The 24576-nt window shown below is 49.3% G+C and overlaps 2 protein-coding genes across 11 annotated transcripts; one reads left to right on the forward strand and one right to left on the reverse strand.

Moving 5' to 3' along the window:
* Positions 1-3015: 3015 nt before the first annotated feature.
* MPI (mannose phosphate isomerase) lies at positions 3016-10380 on the forward strand. 8 transcript variants are annotated; one of them, XM_082449282.1, is made up of 8 exons: positions 3016-3112; positions 3597-3724; positions 4666-4866; positions 5916-6057; positions 6393-6575; positions 8284-8457; positions 9147-9355; positions 9664-10380. In XM_082449282.1, the coding sequence occupies exons 1-8, from the start codon at positions 3097-3099 to the stop codon at positions 9880-9882; spliced, it is 1272 nt and encodes a 423-aa protein (XP_082305408.1). In that variant the 5' UTR covers positions 3016-3096; the 3' UTR covers positions 9883-10380. The 8 variants fall into 8 exon arrangements, with proteins under 8 accessions (XP_082305408.1, XP_082305413.1, XP_082305414.1 ...); XM_082449283.1 differs by having other exon boundaries at positions 3081-3188; XM_082449285.1 differs by having other exon boundaries at positions 3085-3112; positions 4650-4866.
* A 254-nt stretch (positions 10381-10634) lies between these two features.
* FAM219B (family with sequence similarity 219 member B) lies at positions 10635-20656 on the reverse strand. 3 transcript variants are annotated; one of them, XR_014260456.1, is made up of 6 exons: positions 16838-17492; positions 16547-16634; positions 15758-15835; positions 15269-15317; positions 12928-13787; positions 10635-11251 (listed from the first exon to the last, which is right to left on the reverse strand). XR_014260456.1 is itself a non-coding variant. In XM_082449300.1 (5 exons), exons 1-5 carry the CDS (start codon positions 17034-17036, stop codon positions 13620-13622), a joined length of 579 nt encoding a protein of 192 aa, XP_082305426.1. In that variant the 5' UTR covers positions 17037-20656; the 3' UTR covers positions 11534-13619. The 3 variants fall into 3 exon arrangements, 2 of the variants coding, with proteins under 2 accessions (XP_082305426.1, XP_082305425.1); XM_082449300.1 differs by lacking the exon at positions 10635-11251 and having other exon boundaries at positions 11534-13784; positions 16838-20656; XM_082449299.1 differs by lacking the exon at positions 10635-11251 and having other exon boundaries at positions 11534-13787.
* Positions 20657-24576: the final 3920 nt, after the last annotated feature.

The following is a 24576-nucleotide window of genomic DNA, read 5'->3' on the forward strand; positions in this document are numbered from 1 at the left end:
TGAAGTGGGGGAATGGTAGGGATCTATGTTTGTGTCCCCTTAGAAACTACTTACCCGTAACCCTCCCCCCCGCCCCCCCATGGCTACCCCTTTTAGGGCAGTATAAGGAAAACCTCTCGTGTTTCCCCTTTACTAGTCACACAGGACATTTCTGTTACCAGACGTGGAGTTTTTTTCCCCACACTAATCAATTTTCTGATACCAGCTGGGTGTCATTCAATTTAGTTCTGACACTATCTACCTGGAGTTAGGGTCAGATCCCACAGGTTAAGTAAGCACTCAGTCCCACAAGATTGCCTCCACTTCAGAGGCCAATTACAAGTCCGGGTGTCATGTCATCACCTGTACCTCTATAAATCGGGGTTCCCACTACCCCCTCCTTAGGTTCAATAATTTGCTAGAATGGCTTCCAGAACTCAGAGAAACACATTTACTGGCTTATTATATAATAAAGGAGATGATAAAGGATTCAGATGAATGGACAGTTGAAGAGATACATAGGGCGAGGTCTGGGTTCTGAGCGCAGGAGCTTCTGTCCTTGTAGAGCTGGGGTTTGCCACCCTTCTGGTAAGGAGATGTGTTCAACGCAGAAGCTCTCTAAACCAGTAGTCCAGGTATTTTTATGGAGGCATCATCATGTAGGCGTGATCAACTATTAATGCGATCTCTCCCTTCCCCGTAAGATGGGAGGTGTGGCTGAAGATTCCAAGCTTCTAATTGTGGCTTAGTCTTTCTGGTGACCAGCCCCCATCCTGATGCTATCCAGGAGCCCACCAACAGTTGACTCATTAGGACAAAAGATGCTCCGATCACCCAGGAAATTCCAAGGGATTTAGGAGCTCCGTGTCAGGAACCAGGGTCAAAGACCAAGTATTAGAACAAAAGATGCCCCTAGTACTCTTACTGCTTAGGAAATTACAAAGGTTTTAGGAGCTCTCGCCAGGAGCCAGTTATTCTATCACAGTATCACAGGCAACACACAGAGATCTTTGCTGTCTGCAGCCTGAGAGGAGAGCAGTCCACACAACATGAGGCTGTCCTGCCTCCTCCTTGTCTGCCCAGCCTCGTACATTGCTGAACTCTTGAAGAAAGAATGGAATTTGATATCGCCAACGTGAAGCTTTTCCACCCATCTATCTCTGAAGACCCCTGGGATCTGTCTACTTCCCTCTGAGAGAGACATCATACATTTATTCACTCATTAACTTGTTCAACAAGAGAGGAGGTATAGTAAATTGGAACTCTATGCTCTTGGACCTGTTACCTCTCCAAGACCCATTTTTCTCATCTCGAAAATGGGGCTAATGACAGTACCCATCTCATAGGGTTGTCCTGAGAATTCTTGAAAAGGGCTAGCATAATCGTTAGTACATAACAAATAAATGTTAGCTGCTATTATCGCTTGAGCATCAGCTGGGCACTGGCAGAAATGTGAAGCTGAATTAGACGTATGGTCTAGATGGAGAGAGAGGAAAGTAGATCATCACTAGATAACAAAGTGTGATCAGTTCTATTAGAGGTAGACAAGCAAGAGTTAAGGGCGAAAGGTTCTAGGTTCTCCAAACACCCTAGTTCCCTTCTAGATATATTTTTCTGTGTGTAGGGAGGGTGGTAAGGGGTGGGGGCTCTGTCCCAACAATCTAAGTTCTTCCTTCCCTGTGCAGAGGTACTGTGAGGAAGGGACTCTAACTTGACTTCAGTGATGGTGATAGTGGGAGGTGCTCTAAGAACTCCCTATACCTAGACTAATCCCTCATTCTTCTCCCAGAAGGTTCATATTGCTGGAGGAGTGGGGATGAGAGGAAGGAGAGGTATTCAAAGTTAGGAGGTATGTGAGATGTGCTGTTCGTATCGTTCATTTTCTTATTCCTTAGTGTATGGTGAAGCTTCCTTTTAAATGCAGGCTGATTTATCTGAGCCAGGGGACCCTTAGGGAGGTCGATGTCCATAGCTGGGCAGAACATTGCAGAGAAAACAGTACCCCTCTTTCCCCTGGACATGTGTGGTAGACGCCATGGGAATCAGTGCGGGAGGAAAGAGGAGGCAGAGTCAGGATTATAGGCCGTTACTCCAGGTTCCCTGGAGCTTTGACTGCTATGCTCCTGGGCCCCTCCAGCTGGCCGCCCTCTTCCTGGGTTGTTGAGTGAGGAGAGCCGTATGTCAGAGCCTTTCTCTCCAGGATATAGCAAGATTACTCCACAGCCAAGGCCAAGCCCAGCCTTCACAATGCAGGACTCCTGGTGACTTCCCTTGACTTCTGTGTGTGTGACTTGTGAACAGCTCAGCCTGGAGGAGAAGCTAGGGTTCTGAGTCCTGCAGTACTTAGGGCAGGGAGAATCAGAGGAGCACCAAGCACTGCCTGCCTGCCTGAGTCCCACATCATCCCATCTCACCCTCCAACAAGCCTGTCAGTCCAGCATTATTATCCCCATTTTACAGAGGAAGAAACTGAAACTCAGATTAAGGGCCTTGCGTGTGACATTTGCCATCATCATCAAGCATCAGTGAGTTCCTGATGAGATCCTAACAATTCTTTGCTCAAACCGGCTAATGAAAACCTGAAGTCGTGACAATAGCCTACGGAGTTCTGCCCATTGCCTTTCCTCTCTAACCACCTCACTTCCACTCTTCCTGCTCACTCTGCTCCAGCCACTCTGGCCTGTTTGCTATTTACTCCGTAAAATGCCAGGCACATTTCCACGTTCCCACCTTAGGGCCTTTGTTTTTCCTTCACAAGAATGTAAGCTCTACAAAGGCAAAGTAATCGTCATCTCGTTCTCGGATGTATCTCCAGCCCTCAGAACAGTCCGTGGCATTTAGCAGGTTCTCAATAAATGTGTGCCTGGTGAATGAACAAATAAATGAATACTGAGACCTAAGATTGTGGGCTGGAAGCCTCTGGACTGGAGGGTATTCGTTCTGAGAGCTGGAGGGTGGGAGAGGGATTCGGAGTGCGGGGAGTGGCCACTACGGGCGCACGGGTCTCCGAAAAGGCCCTCGAGAAACTACACTTCCCATGAAGCTCTGGGGGCAGAGGGGCCGAGGGTGCTGCCGGGAAAAGTATACGTGGGCGAAGCCAGGTCTGGTGCTGTGAAGATGGCCGCTCAGAGAGGTGGGCTGTTGGCTGGGGTGCCATCGAGCGTGGGGGTGGGTCGCGTCCTCGGACTCTTCCCGACCTGATATGCCAGGTAGAACCCACCCGCGGAGCTCTGCGGAAGGATGGATGGGCGCCGGGCAGAGGATGGGGCACCTGCGATGGGAATTGAGCCGTTATTGCAGCCCTCGAAGAAGGGTCTTGAGGGGAGGGGGCTGCGCGTGGGTTACTTCGAGACCCGGTGCGGTGGAAATAGATTCCTCCCACCCCCTCCCCGTCACCTTAACGCAACTATCTGTCTCACGTCAGCAGAAGATCTTTACTGCCCGTCTTAGAGATGGGAACATCGAGGCCTGCAGAAGGGTCTCAACTAACAACCTACAAACTCCTTATTTGACTCTATCCCCCAGACAGAACCCTCAGCTAGGGTGTAGTTTCCCCGGCACAGGAGGGTCAGGCCTCAGGAGTGGAGTGGAAACTGACGCTCTGTCTGTATCCCCAGTATTCCCACTTTCCTGTGTGGTGCAGCAGTATGCCTGGGGGAAGATGGGTTCCAACAGTGAAGTGGCTCGGCTGCTGGCTAGCAGTGACCCACTGGCCCAGATCTCAGAGGACAAACCATATGCAGAGGTGAGACCCGGGCTGTATTTTAGCCTACTTTACCAGCAGGTGGGATCAAGGTACTCCTCCACTCAAGGGGCCCCAGGCAAGTCATGTGAATGAGCTGGGAAGGGAAGACAGGAAAGAGAGAGGAGGCCTCCTTGCCTTTTCAGATCTGTGCAGGTTGATGAACCCACATGGTAGCACCAGAAGAAGTGAGGTTTTGTCATAATAGACTGGAATTTCCCAAGAACTGTCAGCACTTACTGACTTTTATTTTATTTTATTTATTTATTTATGGCTACATTGGGTCTTCGTTGCTGCGCGGGCTTTCTCTAGTTGCGGCGAGCGGGGGCTACTCTTCGTTGCGGTGCACAGGTTTCTCATTTCGGTGGCTTCTCTTGTTGCGGAGCACGGGCTCTAGGCGCGCGGGCTTCAGTAGTTGTAGCTCGCGGGCTCTAGAGCGCAGGCTCAGTAGTTGTGGCGCACGGGCTTAGTTGCTCCGTGGCATGTGGGATCTTCCCAGACCAGGGATCGAATCCACATCCCCTGCTTTGGAGACGGATTCTTAACCACTGCACCACCAGGGAAGTCCCAGCACTTACTGAATTTTAATTCAGCCCTCCTTGACAATTAAAATTTTTACTTTGACTAAGTTTGACATTTTTAATAACCTAAAATATATATTTTTCCTGCCCATTTAGTAGAGAAAAAGCCAAAGCACAGGAAGGCTTAGCCTCTACTTCTGAGACTAGAATAAATGAATGTTAACCCCTCACAGAGCCACCTCAGAGTCAGAGCTCTGCTGCCCTCATGTATGTCTCTGATGGTATGAGCATTTATACCCGGTCTTGGGAGTCCCATTTCAGAACTTAGCTGCCCTGTGGGGAGCACAGGGTAACGCATTGGGGCAGGCCAGTGGGTGGTGCCAGCTTCTTCCTTTTTCCCTCCCAAGTTTCCTGTTTTTACAGCTGTGGATGGGGACCCACCCCCGGGGAGATGCCAAGATCCTTGACAACAGCATCTTGCAGAAGACCCTAGGCCAGTGGATTGCTGAGAACCAGGACTGCTTGGGTTCGAAAGTCAAGGACACCTTTAATGGCAAGCTGCCCTTTCTCTTCAAAGTGCTCTCAGTTGAAACGGCCCTGTCTATCCAGGCACACCCTAACAAGGTACAGGATCAGGGTAGGGCACAGAGGTCAGGATAGAGAAGAACTTATGTCAAGGCCCTCCCACAACTTTTACTGCTGCTTTTACCCTGCCCATGCCAGGCTCCAGCCCCAAATTAAATCCAAGCCTGTCAACTCCCAATTTAGCTCTGCCAAGCTGATTGCTGGTGACACATGTGGCAGCTAAGTTTAAGTGGACAGCTGACCAGCCTGTGCCAGGGGAGCTTCTCCATGCTTGTTCCTGGGCTCCCCTCAGCCAACCCAGGACTATTCATATCTGCCATTTTTCCACCTGGCTCTCTCAAAGAGTTTACCTTCCAAGGCAGGGCAAGTACCCTAGTCATTGCCTCAGCTCCACTCCCATGTCTTTCTGCACAAGCCCGTGAGTCGCAGCCTAAGCATTTGTCTGTCCAAACTCATTTCTAGATGAGCAAAGTAAGACCCAGAGAAGAGAGGGATTTACCCAAAGTCACACAGCTTGTTAGTGTCAGAGCTTGGCTTGGTGTTTGGGTTTCCTGATTCGCAGTCCTCTTTTTTTTTTTTTTAATTTTTCTTTATTTATTTATGGCTGTGTTGGGTCTTCGTTTCTGTGCGAGGGCTTTCTCTAGTTGTGGCAAGCGGGGGCCACTCTTCATCGCGGTGCGCGGGCCTCTCACTATCACGGCCTCTCTTGTTGCGGAGCACAGGCTCCAGATGCGCAGGCTCAGTAATTGTGGCTCACGAGCCTAGTTGCTCCACGGCATGTGGGATCTTCCCAGACCAGGGCTCGAACCCGTGTCCCCTGCATTGGCAGGCAGATTCTCAACCACTGCGCCACCAGGGAAGCCCTCGCAGTCCTCTTAAAGCCTGCCCCACCTCTCCCCCAGAGTTGGTCCACGTGCCTGCCTTGGGTTGGCTGAGCCCTGAGTTTCTGAATTATGCCTTGACTGGGCTCAGTGCCAGAGGTAGGAAGCTGACTGGGGAGTGTCGAGAGCAAGGTCTGGGTGAGATTGGTGTCTTCCTAGATGATGGCTGCACCTTAACCATTCTCCTCTTCCCTGGCTATGCCACAGGAGCTGGCAGAGAAGCTGCACCTCCAGGCTCCACAGCACTACCCCGATGCCAACCATAAGCCAGAGATGGCGATTGCCCTCACCCCCTTCCAGGGCTTATGTGGCTTCCGGCCAGTTGAGGAGATTGTGACCTTTCTGACAAGTAAGTTTGGGCAAAATGCTGAGAGCATGCATATTGGCCTAGGATGCATGGGCAGCCCAGGGCAGAGCTGGAACAGTGGCAGAGAACAGAGGCTGAATGTCACAGGAACTGAGGGGCTGGTTGACCTCATGAATTCTTGACACTCCGAGGGCAGGCCCATGAGACCAGGCTCGGGTGTGATTGCTGAGGGTTGGTGGTGAGCAGTCGCTTTTCACTGCAAAGCTTGCCTGGCTCCTTGGTTAGGGATGAGATGGGGAGGCCTCCTCCAGCTTCCCACTTTTGCCGGTTCCATCTTAACAATTCCTGATATGGGCCCTGGCCTGACCTTCCTGCAGAGGTGCCCGAGTTCCAGTTTCTAATTGGAGATAATGCAGCAACACAGCTGAAGCAGAGCCTGAGCCGTGACTCCCAGGCTGTGGCCTTTGCTCTGCGGAGCTGTTTCTCCCACCTGATGAAGAGTGAGAAGAAGGTAGTGGTGGAGCAGCTCAACCTGTTGGTGAAGCGGATCTCCCAGCAAGGTAGGTGTCTCAGGCCTGGGTGCAATGCCCCGTCCTGGACCCCTGGCACAGACACTAGGCTGTGGGGATAGGGTTCTCAACCCCTTTGTTCAAGTAGAACACCAAAACGGGCCTGACTTAGATGGCCTGTTAGTGACTTAGCATTTCTTTCCCAGTCTTTGTGGAACAAGGCCCTAGGTTGAATGCTGCTTCTAGCTGCTCTCCATGGAGGGTTTTATACTTTGGGGCTAGAGAGCAGGAAGGAGATGAAGGGATCCTCTCTCTCCTCCAAAGGCCTGAAGTCCAGAGCTCTCAATCAGTAGATCTTTCCTTAAATACCTGCTCTGTGCCCAACCTTGTGCTAACTAAGGAGAGTTCAGGAAATGACTGTGATGGGTATGGTTGTGTCACCTTTGGGTTGGAGAGTCAATACAAGCAGTGAAAAACAAGGCAGAATGGACTCTCTGCTAGGAGCTTATATGGCACATGTGATGAGGCCCCAGCTCCTTTTCCAGGCAAGCCCAGAGCTCTTCTGGTTCTGTTTCTACCCATTTCCCCTACTACCTTTGACCCACAGGGAACTATTTATTTTACCCAAGCATATCCTACGTTTTGTTTTGTTTTTTACTGTCTTCTCTGCTTGCATGCCTCTCCCTTTAGGGCTTCTTGCACTCACAGCAGAGCTGATTACTTCTGCTCAGAGCTCCCATAACACCCCGTTCATACGTCAGGTATAGCCCTTAACACCTGTGAGTAGATATCATCACATGCACACCTGTTAAAACTGGAGTTTTCTCTAGGCCAGGGACCCGTCTCCTTGACCTTCGTGTGTCCCCACAGTGCTTAGCACAGAGTAGGCATTCAGCATGTCTCTGTATGAAGACTCGAAACAACCCTCCAATCCAGACCAACTGGTCTCTTCATTGTGGCACTGACACACTCTGCTTTTACTTAGAGACACCCTCCCCCTTCTCTCCACAGTCAAGGAAGCCCAGCTCACCACCCTCCCCTCCTCCCCCCAGTTCCCAAGAAGCCTTCCTCCACCACTCTAGCTCAGGCTGAGCTCATCTCCCCTGCTCAGCCTCCAGGACACATTTTGGCCCTTGGTTGCATCCTGCCTCATGCTATCTGGGGTGACCAACCATCTCAGTTTGCCTGGGACTGAGTGATTTTCAGTGTTAAGGGAAAGGCCTGGGCTAACTGGGACAGTTCGTCACCCCACATGGAACCCTTGGGTTATCTCCTAACTAGATTTTAAACTCCTAGAGCAGAGGTTGTCAACCAGGGGACACTGGCAGTCTGGAGACATTTTTGGTTGTCAAACCCAGGTCTGGGGTGCCAGTGGTATCTCGTGGGTGGAGGCCAGGGATGCTACTGAACATTCTGCAATGCACAGGACAGTCCCCACAACAAAGAATTACCTGTCCCCAAATGTCCATAATGCTGAGGTTGAGAAACACTGTCTAAAAGGACTACACTCTAGCCCTTTTAGTGCCTAGTAGAGTGGTGGGCATATAGATAGTCAAAATGGGGAAAACGGCCATCTGTGTAGGCTGGAATATCAAGGAATGCTGGCCCCCAAAGGGTGGGGGATGTGACTAGGAGAATATGCCCACCAGTTTCTGGATTCCTTGGGTAGGATCTTCTCCAGGACTCTCCTTGGCCAAGGTGGGGCTGTGAACACCACTGAGGGTTCCTAAGTGGCCTTGGGGTGCTCTGTGACCCTCAGTGGCTGCTGGAAACAACATGGAGGACATCTATGGGGAACTCTTGCTGCAGCTGCACCAGCAGTACCCAGGTGATATCGGATGCTTTGCCATCTACTTCCTGAACCTGCTTACCCTGAAGCCGGGGGAGGCCATGTTTCTGGAGGCCAACGTGCCCCATGCCTACCTGAAAGGAGGTGAGCCGCATTTCAGCAGTGAGCCCCACTGCCATCCGCCTCAGGCCTTGTTTCCCCACCTGGACAAAATAGGAGGGGGTGGTCGAGGAGACCACTTTTAAAGTCCCATCCAGCTCTGACCTCCCAGGGTTCCTGGGGTCAGCAGGGAAGTGACCAATAGGGACGATGAATGCCAGCTTGAGTTGGACACTGCTTGGATCCTCACACCACCCCTGTGAGGTCATGATGCGCTCATGTTAAGACCTGTCAATATGTGTGGGAACCACAGTTTGAGTCCAGGCTATATTGGATCAAGGCCATTGTTCTCTTCCCTGCCTTCACATGTCTGTCCTGTCTTCGCAGAGATTTTATGTTAAAAAACACATTGCCGCAGAATGGTGTCACATTGTGACTGTTGGCCGTTTATCCACTCGTGGACAGGATTCTGTGGTAGAAGGGGAGAATACAAAGTCTCCAGAGGGTTGGGGCTCCTCCAGGGGATAACATGACTCCCCTTGACAATGGTGGGTGACGTGTCACCTGTTTTGGTATCTGTTATCTTAGCCCATTCTCACAGAAGACGCAATTCACACATTTTTACCTAATTCTACAGGGGGCTCATGGCACTCAAGTTAGAAGGCCCCGCCCTGGAGAGCCAAATTCCAAGGCATCCTTCATTAGCTTACTACATGACAACTGTCTGTCCCCAGACTGCGTGGAGTGCATGGCATGTTCAGACAACACGGTGCGTGCTGGCCTGACACCCAAGTTCATCGATGTGCCAACTTTGTGTGAAATGCTCAGCTATATCCCCAGCCCCAGCCAGGACAGGCTCTTTCCTCCAGCATGGAGTCAGGAAGACCCCTACCTCTCTATCTATGATCCCCCCGTGCCAGACTTCACCGTTATGAAGATGGAGGTGAGTGACGGCTATCGTGGGTGTTTTTTGTGTGGCATGAAGAACGCTGGTAAGGGCCACAATGTGGAGTATACCTGGGGCTGGGTTTCCTTTCCGCCAAGCTCACGTGGTGGGAGAATGGCCACAGGGCCTGTCTGTGGCTCTCTGCACCAGGGACCAGACAAGGGCCTCCGTGCTGACAAAAGCCTGAGCCGTGGGGGAGAAGGCGGCAGAGCTCTCCCTCTCACTGTCCTTGGGGTTGTCCCGGGACCCCTGTGAGCTAACAGCGGCTCAGACCCTGCTCCATCTTGCTGTTTCTTTCTGCCCAGGTGCCTGGCTCCGTCACTGAATACAGGGTCTTGGCGCTGGACTCTGCCAGTATCCTCCTGATGGTGCAGGGGACAGTGACAGCCAGCACCCGCACAGCCCAGGCCACAATCTCCCTGAAGCGTGGCGGGGTGCTCTTCATTGGGGCCAATGAGAGTGTCTCACTGAAGCTCACGCTGCCTGAGGACCTGCTGATGTTCCGTGCCTGCTGCCTGCTGTAGAGGCCACAGCCTTCCTGGCTCTTCTCTGCCAGTCACCCTACGTCCTGGCCAGCCTCACCTCCTCAGGCCCAGCCCAAATCGCTTCCCTGTTCCGGGCTCTTTGGGTACACCCTGAAAGAGCTCGGGTAGAAGAGCTTGAAGTCAGTGACTCCTGAGCAGGCCTAGGCTGAACCGTCTTCTTCCTGGTAGGAGGGGCCCACGTGAGAACTGAGGGCTGATACTCCCCTTGTATTCTTGCCACCCTTGAGCCAGGCTCTCCTGACGAAGCGGCAGCTCTGTTCCAGCCTATAGCATTAGGCAGGCTGGTGAAATCTATGATTAGCTCAGCATCAGTCACGGCAAGATAGGTAATTAATTTGGAAGAACAGCGTTCTGGCCCTGCGACTGCCCATTTTCCTCAGTGCAGAGAAGGAGGGAAAAGGGTAGGCCTGTGGACTAATGCTGCTCTGTCAAAGCAATTAAAGATCACCTGTGTTGAGGCCTTTGGGCTAAAGAGCACTCAGCCTTTTCCATTCCAGTCCCTGAAGCGGGCTGAAAGAGCCCTCCCTGGATGTTGTCCAGTTTTTGCTTTATTCCTGTTTCAGACAGCTTCCTGAGGTAGGCAGGCTAGACTCCAGAGACCTTTTAAAGGAAGGTGTGGGAGAGATAGCCTGCTGTAGCCTCAGCTGCAGAGCTTGCAGGCAAACCTTGGGCCCTCCAGCCCTGCAGACAGTGGAAGATGGGTCTAAAGAAAGGCATTGTCAGTGCAGAGCTTCTTCTCTCCAGTGCTTTAGTTGGCTTTAGGGCAGGGATCATCAGGCTAAGGCCAGCAGGCTGGATCTGGCCACACCCTTTCATGTACATACTGTCCAGCTCCATTCAGGCTACAATGGCAAAGTTGAGTAGGTGCACCGAACTGTATGGCCTGCAAAGCCAAATGTACTGACTGGCCCTTCACAAAGGTTGTCAACCACTTCTCTAGAGCACATTCAGTCACTGTAGATACAGGGACTAAAGGACAGGACAATCTAATTAGTGTTGTGAAGAGAAATCAAGCTACTTTTTTTCTACATTGGCAGGAAGTACCTATGAGGGCATCTACTCTCCCTGTGCCTACCCTCTAGAGGTGGGACACACCCAGGAGGTTGCACAGCTGTGTGTTTTGCCACTGAAGTTTCTGACTAGCAGTCTTAGATGCTATCACCCCAGACTAAGCAGAGACCCAGGCTAGTGGCTCCTTCCTGTAGGTAAGGGATTAATCTCACACAAAAGAATCTTTCTGGGCTGCTGCCCACACTAGACCTGTACAATGGAATTCCAGGAAACTACCTTCAAAAAAGTTGTAGCCAATCCGTTCGGCTTTTTTTGGCTTCCAGTAAATTTTCTTCAGCTGAAAAAAAAAAAACCCCTGAAAAGCAAAACAAAACCTGGGAAGAAAGGGCCTGCCAAAGGCAATTCATTCTAAAGAGAAGTGATATGCAAAGGCCTATTCCATCCATGGTCCCCAATGAGCAGGCCTGAGAACGACGCCTATTGGGAACAGGAGAAAGGAGAGGCAGTCCTCAGAACAGTTGGGGCTATTAGGCTATTTCTTCATTTCAGAATTCAGAAGGGGCAATGACCGTAGTCTAGGCCTTTGTTAAAAATCCTATTGCAACACAGAGACTCAGGCTCAACTAGCATGATTGTATTTATTCTTACAAACTTACAGAGCTATAGAAGCCTAAGCCAAGAGTTCTGTAAACACCATACAGTACTACTCCCATCTGTGAGGTAAGCCTGAATACCTCCCTGTCTCCTCGGAGTGCTGTCACCTGCAAAACACCCAGCACTTTTAATTAAGGCAGTCTGGTTCTAGACACCTTGGTGCCTTTATTCGTGACATTAGGCTTTATTCGTGACATTCGTGGCTTCTAGCTCCAAGCAATCGATCATTTCTACCCTTCCTTGCTGTACAATGTTCCTGCAACTTTTTCTGCGAAGGTAATGCCTTCCACACAGGGTCAACCAGCTCTGAAACATTCCGGGGAGAGGTGCAGCCAAATACACCAGTGTGGCTTTATAACAGCAACCACCGGAGGGCCTTGTTCTTGGGGTCCTGCTGCCATCCTCACCCCCAGCAGCTGTCAAACACTCAGGCTACTCTGTCCTAACCAAATGAAGCAACAGACTGGGCAAGTTCCCAAGTTGGGGCCACACCTCAATCCTGACTACCCTACCCCTTAGGCTGGGAACCCTGTCCACTCCCATTCAGTCCCATTTGGTTTTAGGTAAGGCCAAAAAAAAAAAGAGAACCACTAAAAAATTAAATTCCATAGAGAGGTCTGGTATAGCAAGAGATGCTATCTACTGGGGGTCACAGGGGAGATTATGCCGGCCTTTTGGTGTGTTCAAACTGGGGACTGAAAGAGGCTGTATTGCACCCAGAGGTTTACTGTAAAGCCCAATCCTGAGTATCCACTGTGAGGCCCATGCTGTGGTCAGAGGAATCTGGATGCAACAGAATGGCTTTCCCTAAGGTGAAGGGAGGCCCTCTGCAATGGCAAGATTATTTCCTCAGGTGGGGGCCGTGGGAGCTTTCACAGGTCCCTCCTCCTCATCCCGTCTGTGAGCCTCTGTCTCTGTCAAAGCCCACATATCTGCACCAGTATACTTCTCACCCATTGCTGCTCCTCAAGTGTAAAAAGTTAAACAAATAGGGGAATTCCCTGGCGGTCCAGTGGTTAGGACTCCGCGCTTCCACTGCAGGGGCCTGGGGTTCATCCCTCCCTGGTGGGGGAACCAACATTGCCACAAGCCGCGGTGCGGCCGGGGTGGGGGAAAAAAAAAGTTAAACAAATTGGGAAGGCACCTAACTACTCCTGCAGCTCCCTCTGCTGGTAAGCAAAAAGTGCAGGCTTCCGGGGCGAGCTCCAGAACCTTCACCCAACCTTAGCTCAAGGACTGGGTGAAGATACTAGCTAAGACCAAGGTGAAGAATGGCAACCAAGGGAAGACAAATAAATTTTGTCTACACAGTAGAGCAGTTTTTCTCTAAGGATGGACGGACCAAGTTACTAAGCTCACCCAGACAGTTGGACCACATGGGAATGCTCTGCTTCCAGGGATTCTGGAAGCCTTGATCAAGTTGTGCCATTAAGCAACCTGCTGTACAGTCAAACAGGAACAACTGGAAGAGGGCCAAAGGGCCCTGCTTTATGTTCCTTTGAAGGTCAAACAGGTAACCCATCTTGGAGCTAGGAAGAGGAGAAGAGCATATGGAATTTCTTGAACTGGATTGGTCCCAAATAGTTAAATTCTTTTTCAAAGACTCCCAGCTGCAAGCCATAAAGTGCTGTTCTCTGCCTCCACACAACACCATCCAGCATAGCCTGGGCGCAGAAGCTCTCCTTTCCCCTCTATAGGGCATGGTGACAAATACCACTCAAAATATCTGCAAGTTTTTCTCTTAGCCAACTTTGTCACTCACCGTAAGAACCAGAATTCCTCTGTTCCTTCCCTTACTAAAGTGGTTTCTCCAAACTGTACTCCAACAGCAGAGGAAAACTGCAGAATTCCACCTATCCCCTATGGCCCAGGTGGGGGCCTCTGGCCTGAGAAGCACCAGGTATGGGGTAACTGCGGTCACTGACTTTCCCAGAGGGTCAGCGTCTCCAGTGATTCTGGGGTTGACAGCAGTTCCCACTGCACTGTGACCAATGAAGGGCCAACAGGACTCTGCAGGCATGGTGAGCAGGGCCCATCTTAGGGGGTTATGTCTACTGGAGGGTACAGAAGGAAGCATCCCTAAGACAGCACCAGCAGCAGGAGCATGTTGAGGAGGTCATAGGCTTGGGGGGAATGAGGTCCAAGTCCTCATCATCTGGAATCTCATCCAGGTGGTACCCATCCTGGAGCAGCTGCCGGCTCACATCCTGGTTCACCTGCTAAGAGCAGGAGAGGAGAGAACTATAAGCCAGGCTACAAGGCAGAAATAACTGCTGCCCAAAAGGCAGACCCACATTTCCTTACTATGCATGCTCCACCCTCAGGCCAAGGCCACACAACCCTGGATTACAGGAAGAAGTGCCTCACCCAGCAGGGAGGGACATCCAGGGGCCTGAGCCAGTACTATCCAGGCTGCATTGTCACTAGCCCCCAGGGAAGCTGCCCTCACTAAAGAATCCTGAGAAAGCTGATATAAATATCGGATTACAGATTATGTTTGAAAGTCAAGCCCTGACCATTCCCACTGGGAACCCAGGTTGGTCCCTATGAAGGCTGAAGAATATGGAACAATGATACCAGAACAATCGGGTAGAAGGGTAGAGGAATATGGGTTAGAGTTGAACGGGGTGGGGAACAGCTTTTTCTGCACTGCCAGTTAGACATGTCATCCTTTGATGCCAACAGAGCTCATTCCTTGCAAAGTGGAACCTGTCAGCCCGGCTTCACCAATTCCACTGAGCAGAAGGAAAATGAGACTGCAGAGTGTAGGACTTTCTCTGGTTCTTGGCTAATTTTTTTTTCTTTTTTTTTTAACAATCTTAGGCACCCAGATGTTCAAGGAGGATACAATTTTCAAACTGCCTGTATTCTCTGGCAGAAACTCAGGGGGCGGCCAAGGGTTTCCAGGAGAATAAGGAAGAAATACCAGTGGTATACAGTCAGGTCCCCAGCACTTCATCTCTGTCAAAGGCAGTAAGCCGCACATGCCAGAACTTTACGTCCCCATGTTTCTGTCTGGGCCAGTCACTCTGGAAACTGCCCAGAAGTCCAGCCCAGGAGTATCTATCTCTGTCTCAGTTCCCATAGATGGAACAACTGAAGGAACAGAAGTTGGCCTGGAAGAAAGCAAGCTTGGAGGAGGATGGCCAGGGCAGGGACAGGAATGCTAATCTCAGATAAAAGACAATCAAAAGAAGGGAGACTAGAATTACTGTGTGACACTGGAGGCAGGACTAGGACCACTAAGTCCAAGCTGCAGGAGACACTTCCAATTAACAAGGAAGACTTCTCTACGATCTACCTGAATTGTGTGTGCCGGTGGGGGAAGATAGGCAGCAAGGTTTCTTGAAGGTAGTACTCACTACTCACTACCCAATTACAAGAAGCATTCAAACAAGCAGAGGATGGTAAACACTTAGCTGGGATGTATCAAGAGGATTCCTTTTCTAAGTGGTGGCCTGGATTAGAAGACTAGTGAGGTCATTTCCATCCCTAAGGGTCTATGGTCTCCTGGACTTTCAACAGCGCTCCTCAGACACCTAAACTTCTGCTGGGGGAAGAGGGCAGAGTAGAAGATTGGAGAACAGACTGGAAGTCTAGCACAGTGCCATGCATACAGCAGGAACCAGACAAGCATTTGGCAGTGGCAGTGACACTGCCTGCAGCCTGGCCCCACCACAGAAAGGTGCTCTGGACTTGCCTCTGCAGAGGAATACCCGGAGGAGTATCTGGATTCCAGCTCCCCATCACTAGGAGAAAAGGAAGACAGTCAGTTCGGGGAGATGCCCGTGGAGCACAGCTACAAATGGCAAGGTGCACAGCATGCAAAGGGGTCTGGAGGACTTGTGAAGCAAAGACCACACACCATAGAACTCAAACCCATAATCTGCCATGAGTATAAATGGCTCCTTCCATTGGCTCCAGCAGGGACAGGGTCACTGTCACTAACAGTGCAGCCATAATAGGGCAGGATGACTCCCCCAGACAAGGTTGGTGCTTCAAATCCAAGAGCAGCAAGATCACCTATGAGTCCTCTAAGCAAGCCATCCTGGGAAGAGATAGTGCTCTGAAGCAGCAGCCCTGGAACATGCACAAAAGGTCTTGGAAGAGACAGGGAATAAGCGAAGCAAGTGATCTGAAATTTTACCCAAGTCACTCCCCAAGGGGTATTTTCAAGGAGGGCACTCACCTGTCAGAGTCGAGGGACACCAGGTTTTCATCTGGACTCTGACTAAGAGCAGTATAGCCCTTGTTAAACTTCACTGACCTGAGGGGAGATGGGGGGACAGACCAAGCATAGATGAAACGCCAGCATTTCACAGGGAAAGCCAGAGTCCTCGCCCTTATGGGAAAAAAAAAACAAACTGCACTACTCCTGACTTGCCTTCTGTCTGGACAGCCACCACTGCCTGCCATGTATCTGGCCACAGCTCCTCAGAATGTGCATGTCCCCACACCACTCCCCCTGCTGCTCCCGAGCAAAAGCACACCTCCTCTTTCATGAAGCAGGAAAAGCCCCATCTCCCCACCTTATTTAACCAGAGAACAGAAAAACCAAAGTCCTTAGACAAATTCCTTCACCTGCTTTAGCTCTTTGTAAAAAAGGCCCTGGATAAGGTCCCACCCAGCCCTCAGAGTTTACCGTTCTGTTAAGAAAAAAATACAGCCCTGGCTGTTTCCACACTGCTCTCCATCCTCACTCCTGGGGACCCCAGCCACTATGCTCCCCCGTAATTTAGACAGTGAATGATCCTAGGCACTGACGAAAACTCTTATTCCAAAACTCCTTCCCTGACGCCATCACATCCTGGAAGGGAAAGACAAGGTCGTTCCTCTTCCCCTTTTAAAACAGTACACCGGACAGGTTGGCCTCAGGGGCATCACTAGCTGGGCCTTAAGCGTGGGTACTCTGTCTCCCAGACTACACTCAGGCCTTCTCTGGAAACGCTTGCACAGAGGAGGTGGCGCCTGCTGAGACCTTTTCCCTGAAGAGTCGGGGCGGTTCGGCGCGGCCCCCAGCATGCGTTTTCTCCGCAGAACTGCCTTAGCCAGGTCCCGGTGCTTCTCTGGAAGTCAAAGGGACCGGGTCAGCGGGCTGCTCCCCACTCCGCCGTGCCTCCCAAACGCCAGGAGCCCGCTCTCCGAACAGACTTCCGGGTGCGGGAGCGGGCTGTAGGAGCCCCTCCGGGGTCGCCCCAGCGGCGCTCCGGAGCCCACCCGGGACGCGGCAGCCCGCCCAAGCAGAGACCCCTCATCGGGCCGCACTCACGCAGCTTGGCCTGACTGGAAGGCGCGCGTGCCACCATGTACGGCCCCCGCTTCTCCACAGCCGCCGGGGTCCGCTCCCCCAGCCAGGGGACTCCAATGCCGCTTCGCTCGGTGGGCGGCCCCGCAGCTCCGGTTCCGCTGGGCCGGGGTGCCGGGTGAGACGCCCTCACAGTAGGCCCGCTGGGCTCCGCGGTCGCCATCGCCTGGCCACGCCCCGCCGAGTCGCGGAGCCCCGCCTCCTGGCTAACCAGCCGTCAGCCGGGAGAGAGGCGGTCCCTCCTAGAGCAAGATGGCGGCGCGCAGGTGTGGACCGTAAGCGCCCGAGTTTTCTGGTCGCGCCTGCTTCAGGGTTGGCTCAATTGTTCCGCCCTTCCGGGGGCTGGCTTGTTTCAGTCCCTCCTTTCTAGCACCCTGCGGTGCTCGTAGTCGGCCTGAGCCTGGGGATGTCAAGCCAAGTTATGTCTCTAGTCGAAATTAAATATCGATATTTCCGAGGGGCTGCGGGTGCGCGCCCTCAGACTCAGAGCCCGTTAGGCCCTGGCGCGCACGCGCTCCCCGCAGTGTTTCCGCACAGGTCCTCTCGCCACAGCCGGAGCTCCCCAAGGGCGGAGCGGGGAGGGGCTGGATTGAACCGAAAAGAGCGGTATGACAAAGGGAGGTATTAGCTCCCGTCTCTACAAAAGGAAACAGGCTAGAGAGAATGGTTCAAGGACCTTGTGGAGGTCACACAAACTAGAGGCAGTGCCTTGGTAACGCCAAACCTTCGTTATTTCCAACACCACGCTGTGCCCGAGACCTTGGATGAGACCTGACCTTCTCTAGGCCTCAGTTTCCACATTTTTTAAAAAAATTATTATTATTTATTTATTATTTATTTTTGGCTGTGTTGGGTCTTTGTTTCTGTGCGAGGGCTTTCTCTAGTCGCGGCAAGCGGGGACCACTCTTCATCGCGATGCGCAGGCTTCTCACTATCGCGGCCCCTCTTGTTGCGGAGCACAGGCTCCAGACGCGCAGGCTCAGTAGTTGTGGCTCACGGGCCTAGTTGCTCCGCGGCATGTGGGATCTTCCCAGACCAGGGCTCGAACCCGTGTCCCCTGCATTGGCAAGAGGATTCTCAACCCCTTTTCCACCAGGGAAGCCCATCCACATTTTAAAATGGAACCAACGTCACTACCTGTCTTACAGTGATAAACAAGGACAAAATAGGACTTGGAAAGAAGAGCAAAAGTGCGTTGTGTTTGGGACTTCCCTAGTGGTCCAGTGGTTAAGACTCCACGCTCCCAATGCAAGGGACCGGGTTCCATCCCTGGTCAGGGAACTAGATCCCCGATGCGTGCCAGGCAACTAAAGATCCCACAGGCAGCAACGACGATCCGGCGCAGCCAAATAAATAATAACTATTAAGAAAGAAAGAAAGTGCGCTGCGTTTGTGTGCGTCGGGGCATGGAGCTGTCATAGCCCTTGACGTTTCTGGACCCCAAGGGATGTGCTTGTGGCTGGCTGGAAAGTAGCTCCAGATCCTTGTAGTAATTGCCAAATCTCACGAGGCTGTCCCAAGGTGAATTTATTAGCTTCCACAGGGTAGGTCAACAGTGTGCAACTTATGAACCCCCAGGGCCACCCAGAGAGTTGAGCGGGAGTATGCCGCAGACAGGATAAGAGGAAAGGACTAAATTTTTTGAAAAATCAGAAGCGCAGAGGAATGCTATTTTGGTAGATTCCACCGCTGTTTTTGACCTCCAGAAACAGCAATTTCATGTGGCTCAACTTAATATTTAATCCTCCTGACCTCCCAATGAAGCACTGTTACTCCCATTAAGCAAATGAGGCTTAGATTTGGTCAAACTCACCAGTTAAGTGGTAAAACTGGAATTTGTTATTTATTATGTTTTTATATTTTTTTGAATTTTATTTATTTTTTTATACAGCAGGTTCTTATTAGTTATCCATTTTATACATGTTAGTGTATATATGTCAATCCCAATCTCCCAATTCATCACATCTGCATCTATTGAGATGATAATACAATTTTCATCCTTTTATTTTGTTAATGTGATGTTCATTAAGTCCCCTACATACAACCAAGTTCTGTTTTGAGAACGTGTTTGTAAGTCCAATTTGTTCATAAGTCCAACAAAGCTAGCCTAGGTAGCCAACTAACACAGTTGGCTATATAGTACTGTACTGTAATAGGTTTATAGTATTTTTCACACAAATAATACATAAAAAACAAACACAAATATAAAGAAAACATTTTAAATCTTAAAAGTAAGTACCTTGAAAAGTATGCCAGACACGTGAACTAACTCAAGTGATTGGACATACGAACGCACGTTCGCATCTTTGAAAGTTCACAACTTGAAGGTTCGTATGTAGGGGACTTACTGTATCATGTTGATTGATTTGTGGATATCGAACCATCCTTGAATTCCTGGAATAAATTCCACTTGATAATATTGTATGATACTTTAAATATATTGTTGAATTCTGTTTCCTACTATTTTGTTGAGGATCTTTGCATCTGTGTTCATCAGGGGTGAATTTTTTATCCTGCTACTTCTTTCTGAGGTTCTCTTTCCCCATCTCACTAGGTTTCAGATTCTACCTTTTGACTTTTCCTATTATTGGTAGAGCACAGATAACTGACAAATGGAGCCTATGAATCTGTGGGTCTTTCTGGGTTTCCAGGTCACCAGCCCCACCTTAATTCCCACATTAATTCATGTCATCTCCCTCGAGGGAAGAGATATTTCCTGATCCTTATAGCATCCTCATATGGTACTGTCATACCTACTTCACATATATATAAGGAAAGTGACAGTCACAGGGATTAACTGCTTTGCCAAAGGCCACAAAGTTGTATAGGTAAGAGTTGAATCCTTATCTGCCTCAAAGGCCTGACCTATTTTTATACATCAGGTGTATGTCTTTAATGTTATAGACTGAATTGTGCCCCCCACTCACCCAAATTCATATGTTGAAGCCCTAATCCCCAATGTGCCTTTATTCAGAGCTAAAGCCTTTAAGGGGGTGATTAAGGTTAAATGAGGTCATAAGGGTGGAGCTGTAATCCAATAGGACTGGTGTCCTTATAAGAAAAGAGACACCAGGGAATTCCCTGGCAGTCCAGTGGTTAGGACTCTGCACTTCCACTGAAGGGGACACGGTTCAATCCCTGGTCAGGGAACTAAGATCCTGCATGCCATGCAGTGTGGCCAAAAAAAAAAAGAGACACCAAAGATGTGTGCACACAGAGAAAAAGCCCTTGTGAGGACACTGAGAGAAGGCAGCTCTCTGCAAGCAAGGCAGACAGTCTCATCAGAAACCAACCCTGCTGGCACCTTGATCTTGGACTTCCAGCCTCCAGAATTGTGAGAAATAAATTTGGTTTTTTGTGTGTGGTTTTTTTTTTTCTTTTTTTTGGCCACACAGCTTTCGGGATCTCAGTTTCCCAACCAGGGATGGAACCTGGGCCACGGCAGTGAAAGTGCCGAATCCTAACCACTAGACCACCAGGGAACTCCTAAATTTCTGTTCTTTAAGCCTGTGGTATTGTTATGGCAGCCCTAGCACACTAATACAAATGACATTCTCCAAATTTTCAGAATTTACTTCCAGAGCTTAATACTTGCTCTAACATGATACTTCTAGAATTAAAATGCTGGGCAGAAAGCTAATCATAAATAAAAGCATGACCACAGCTGTGGTGAGCCAAGGCTACCACAGAATGACATCACTTTTTTTTTTAACATCTTTATTGGAGTATAATTGCTTTACAATGGTGTGTTAGTTTCTGCTGTATAACAAAGTGAATCAGCTATACATATACATATATCCCCATATCTCCTCCCTCTTGCGTCTCCCTCCCACCCTCCCTACCCCACCCCTCTAGGTGGTCACAAAGCACCAAGCTGATCTCCCTGTGCTACGTGGCTGCTTCCCACTAGCTATCTATTTTACATTTGTTAGTATAGATAAGTCCATGCCACTCTCTCAGTTCGTCCCAGCTTACCCTTCCCCCTCCCATTTTTGTTTTGAACAAACTTCCCCAACGTAGGAAAATTATGCAAAATTGGGCCAAATGAACTTGCCTTTGCAAAACATGGAAGATGGACTCCATGTGCTTCTAAGGACAAGCGCCCTGGCATCTGAACAAACAGGAGAAACTGCATTGGCAGCTAGCAAAGCTTAGGAAAGAATGGCTAGGCTTAAACCATTTTCCTAAGCACCATGATTATAAAAATGATTATAATGAATAAGACCTAATCTTATTAATCTTTCATTCTCATTATAAGCCTGCAAAGTAGCTCCCATTTTCAGATCATAAAACAGAAGCACAGGAAGGTTAGCTAACTTATCCGTAGTCACATAACTGCTATATAGAATGGGATTTGAACATAGGTCTGAATACAAACCATTTTCTCACCCTATTTCTACATTGTGTTGCCTTCCGTCGGCTGATGGGTAGATGTAAAAAAAAAAAAAAAATGCTGGACATACTAACATCATGTCCCCTTGAGGCGATATAATTGGAATTTCACATCATCTGTGTAGTACTGTAGCACCCCCTTACCCATGCGGGATACATTCCAGGACCCCCAGTGGATGCCTGAAACTGGGGATAGTACCGAACCCTGTAAAGACTATGTTTTTTCCTATACATACCTATGATAAAGTTTATTTTATAAATTAGGCACAGTAAGAGATTAATAATAACTAATAACAATGTAGTGTAATAAAAGTTATGTGAATGTGGTCTCTCTCTCTCCCTCAGAATATCTTATTGTACAAATTTAATGTCTTTCCATCTTAACTAAGGGCTTATCTCACTGTGGCTGTTAACTTTTGCAGTTCAAGGTTCAACAGTAAAACTAGCACAAATTTTTTTCCTTCTTCACAATAAAACAGACTGGAGTTGTTCTTAGACCTTAGCACCCTCAGCATAGGACTTTTTTTTTTCTTTCCTTATTAAGTCAAGAACTTTCACCTTTTCACTTAAAGGAAGCACTTTTCAGGTTCTCTTTAGCATATGCAAATTGCCAGCATTACTACTCTTGCACTTTGGGGATATTATTAAGTAAAGTTATTTGAACACAAGCACTGTAATATCACGATAGTCAACCTGATAACTAAGACAGCTACTAAGTGACTAATGGGATGGATGGGATGGAGAGGGAAGGCAAAAGATTTCATTATGCTACTCAGAACAGTGCTCAATTTAAAACATGTTTATTTCTGGAATTTTCCATTTAATATTTTTGTACCTCAGTTTACTATGGGTAACAAATTGCGGAAAGCAAAACTGCAGATAAGGGAGGGGACTACTATATCTTTGCCAGAAACGTTTAACTGGATTTTAACATGAGGAGACAATCAGGAAGACGCAGATGCAGGACATTCTACACCACTGGCCTGGCCTCTTCAGAAAAATCAATTATATATATTTTATGCCAAACTTCTTGAAGCATGTTAATGGTACTGTGGTTATTTAGGAGGAAAAGGCCTCTCTCTTAGACGTTGCTTAAGTATTTAGGGGTAGGGGCTTCCCTGGTGGCACAATGGTTAAGAATCCGCCTGCCGGGCTTCCCTGGTGGCGCAGTGGTTGAGAATCTGCCTGCCAATGCAGGGGACACGGGTTCGAGCCCTGGTCTGGGAAGATCCCACATGCCACGGAGCAACTGGGCCCGTGAGCCACAATTACTGAGCCTGCGCGTCTGGAGCCTGTGCTCCACAACAAGAGAGGCCACGATGGTGAGAGGCCCGCGCACCGCGATGAAGAGTGGTCCCCACTTGCCACAACTAAAGAAAGCCCTCGCACAGAAACGAAGACCCAACACAGTCATAAATAAATAAATAAATAAATAAAAGAACAAAAAAAAAAAAAAAAAAAAAAAAGAATCCGCCTGCCAATGCAGGGGACACGGGTTCGAGCCCTGGTCTGGGAAGATCCCATGTGCTGTGGAGCAACTAAGCTCGTGTGCCACAACTACTGAGCCTGTGCTCTAGGGCCCATGAGCCACAACTACTGAGCCCACGTGCCACAACTACTGAAGCCCACATGCCTAGAGCCCATGCTCTGCAACAAGAGAAGCCACCACAATGAGAAGCCCGCGCACCCCAACAAAGAGTAGTCCCCGCTCGCCGCAACTACAGAAAAGCCCAAGTGCAGCAACGAAGACCCAACGCAGCCAAAAATAAATAAATAAAATTAATAAATTTATTTTTAAAAAAGTATTTAGGGGTAAAGTGTCACATCTTGAACTCACTTTCAACTGATTGAGGAAAAAAGTGTGTATATATACTAGAACGAAACAAATGTAGCAAACTATTAATCGGTTTGAAATTTTTCAAAACAAAGAGTAGGGAAAGAAAAAGCTAGAGACCCCACTCTGTTAGGGTAGAAGCCCTACCCATCATCAAGCTGTGACTGTGTTCTAGCTCTACCTAAAAGTAGACCATATTGTTAGTTTTACATCTCTACTTCTTAAAAAGGGGGAAAGTGGGACGTTTTGGTAGGGAATCAGCCTCCTATAAAAGGTCATTTGTGTTAAATCTTACCAAAACTGATTTTTCTTTTCTTTTTTTTGCCACACTGCGTGGCATGCAGGATCTTATTTCCCCGACCAGGAATCGAACCCATGCCCCCTGCAGTGGAAGCGCGGAGTCTAAACCACTGGACCGCCAGGGAAGTACCCGAAAACTGAGTTTACTAACATTTCCTTACATGGCTTTAGGAGAGAAGACATCTAAATTTCAACCTAGTATTAATCCAATTCGCCTGATGCTGCAGTCTGAACTGGCTGTATTATAAGTCACTCAAACCTAAAACCTCTTTATCCAGCAGCTGGTTTCTACTATTATGGGGCTTCTAAAGTAAGACAGGATTTGTGTATTTTATTCTCTCAAGTAAACTTGGACTTCCCTGGTGGCACAGTGGTTAAGAATCCGCCTGCCAACGCGGGGGTCACGGGTTCGAGCCCTGATCCAGGAAGATCCCACATGCTGCAGAGCAACTAAGCCCGTGCGCCAGAGCCCTCTAGCCACAACTACTGGGCCCGCGTGCTGCAACTACTGAAGCCAGTGCGCCTAGAGCCTGCGCTCCACAGCAATAAGAAGCCTGTGCACCGCAATGAAGAGTAGCCCCCGCTGGCTGCAACTAGACAGAAAGCCTGCACGCAGCAACAAAGACCCAATGCAGCCAAAAAAATAAAAAATAAAAAATAAATAAAATTACTTAAAAAAACCCGAAACTCATTTACTCAGTTCTTTAAGCAGAAAGCCTCCAAATCTACCCCAGCAAAGTCTTCGATGTTCAAGGCTAATACTGTACTGCGAGGGAAGAACATGTAGGGAAAAAAAGAGGCCCTAAGGGGCTGGCTATTATCAGCACATCCTCAAGACTATCTTAATGACCACTTTAAAACTTTATTTCACCCATTTTTTAAAAATTTATTTATTTATTTATTTATTTTTGGCTGTGTTGGGTCTTCGTTTTTCTGTGCGAGGGCTTTCTCCAGTTGCGGCAAGCAGGGGCCACTCTTCGTCGCGGTGTGCGGGCCTCTCACTATCGCGGCCTCTCTTCTTGCGGAGCACAGGCTCCAGACGCGCAGGCTCAGTAGCTGTGGCTCACGGGCCTAGTTGCTCCGCGGCACGTGGGATCTTCCCAGACCAGGGCTCGAATCCGTGTCCCCTGCATCGGCAGGCAGATTCTCAACCACTGCGCCACCAGGGAAGCCCTAT

The sequence above is a fragment of the Balaenoptera physalus genome (assembly GCF_965194825.1).
Source record: "Balaenoptera physalus genome assembly, chromosome: 2".
In the NCBI taxonomy this organism is placed as follows: Eukaryota; Metazoa; Chordata; class Mammalia; order Artiodactyla; family Balaenopteridae; genus Balaenoptera; species Balaenoptera physalus.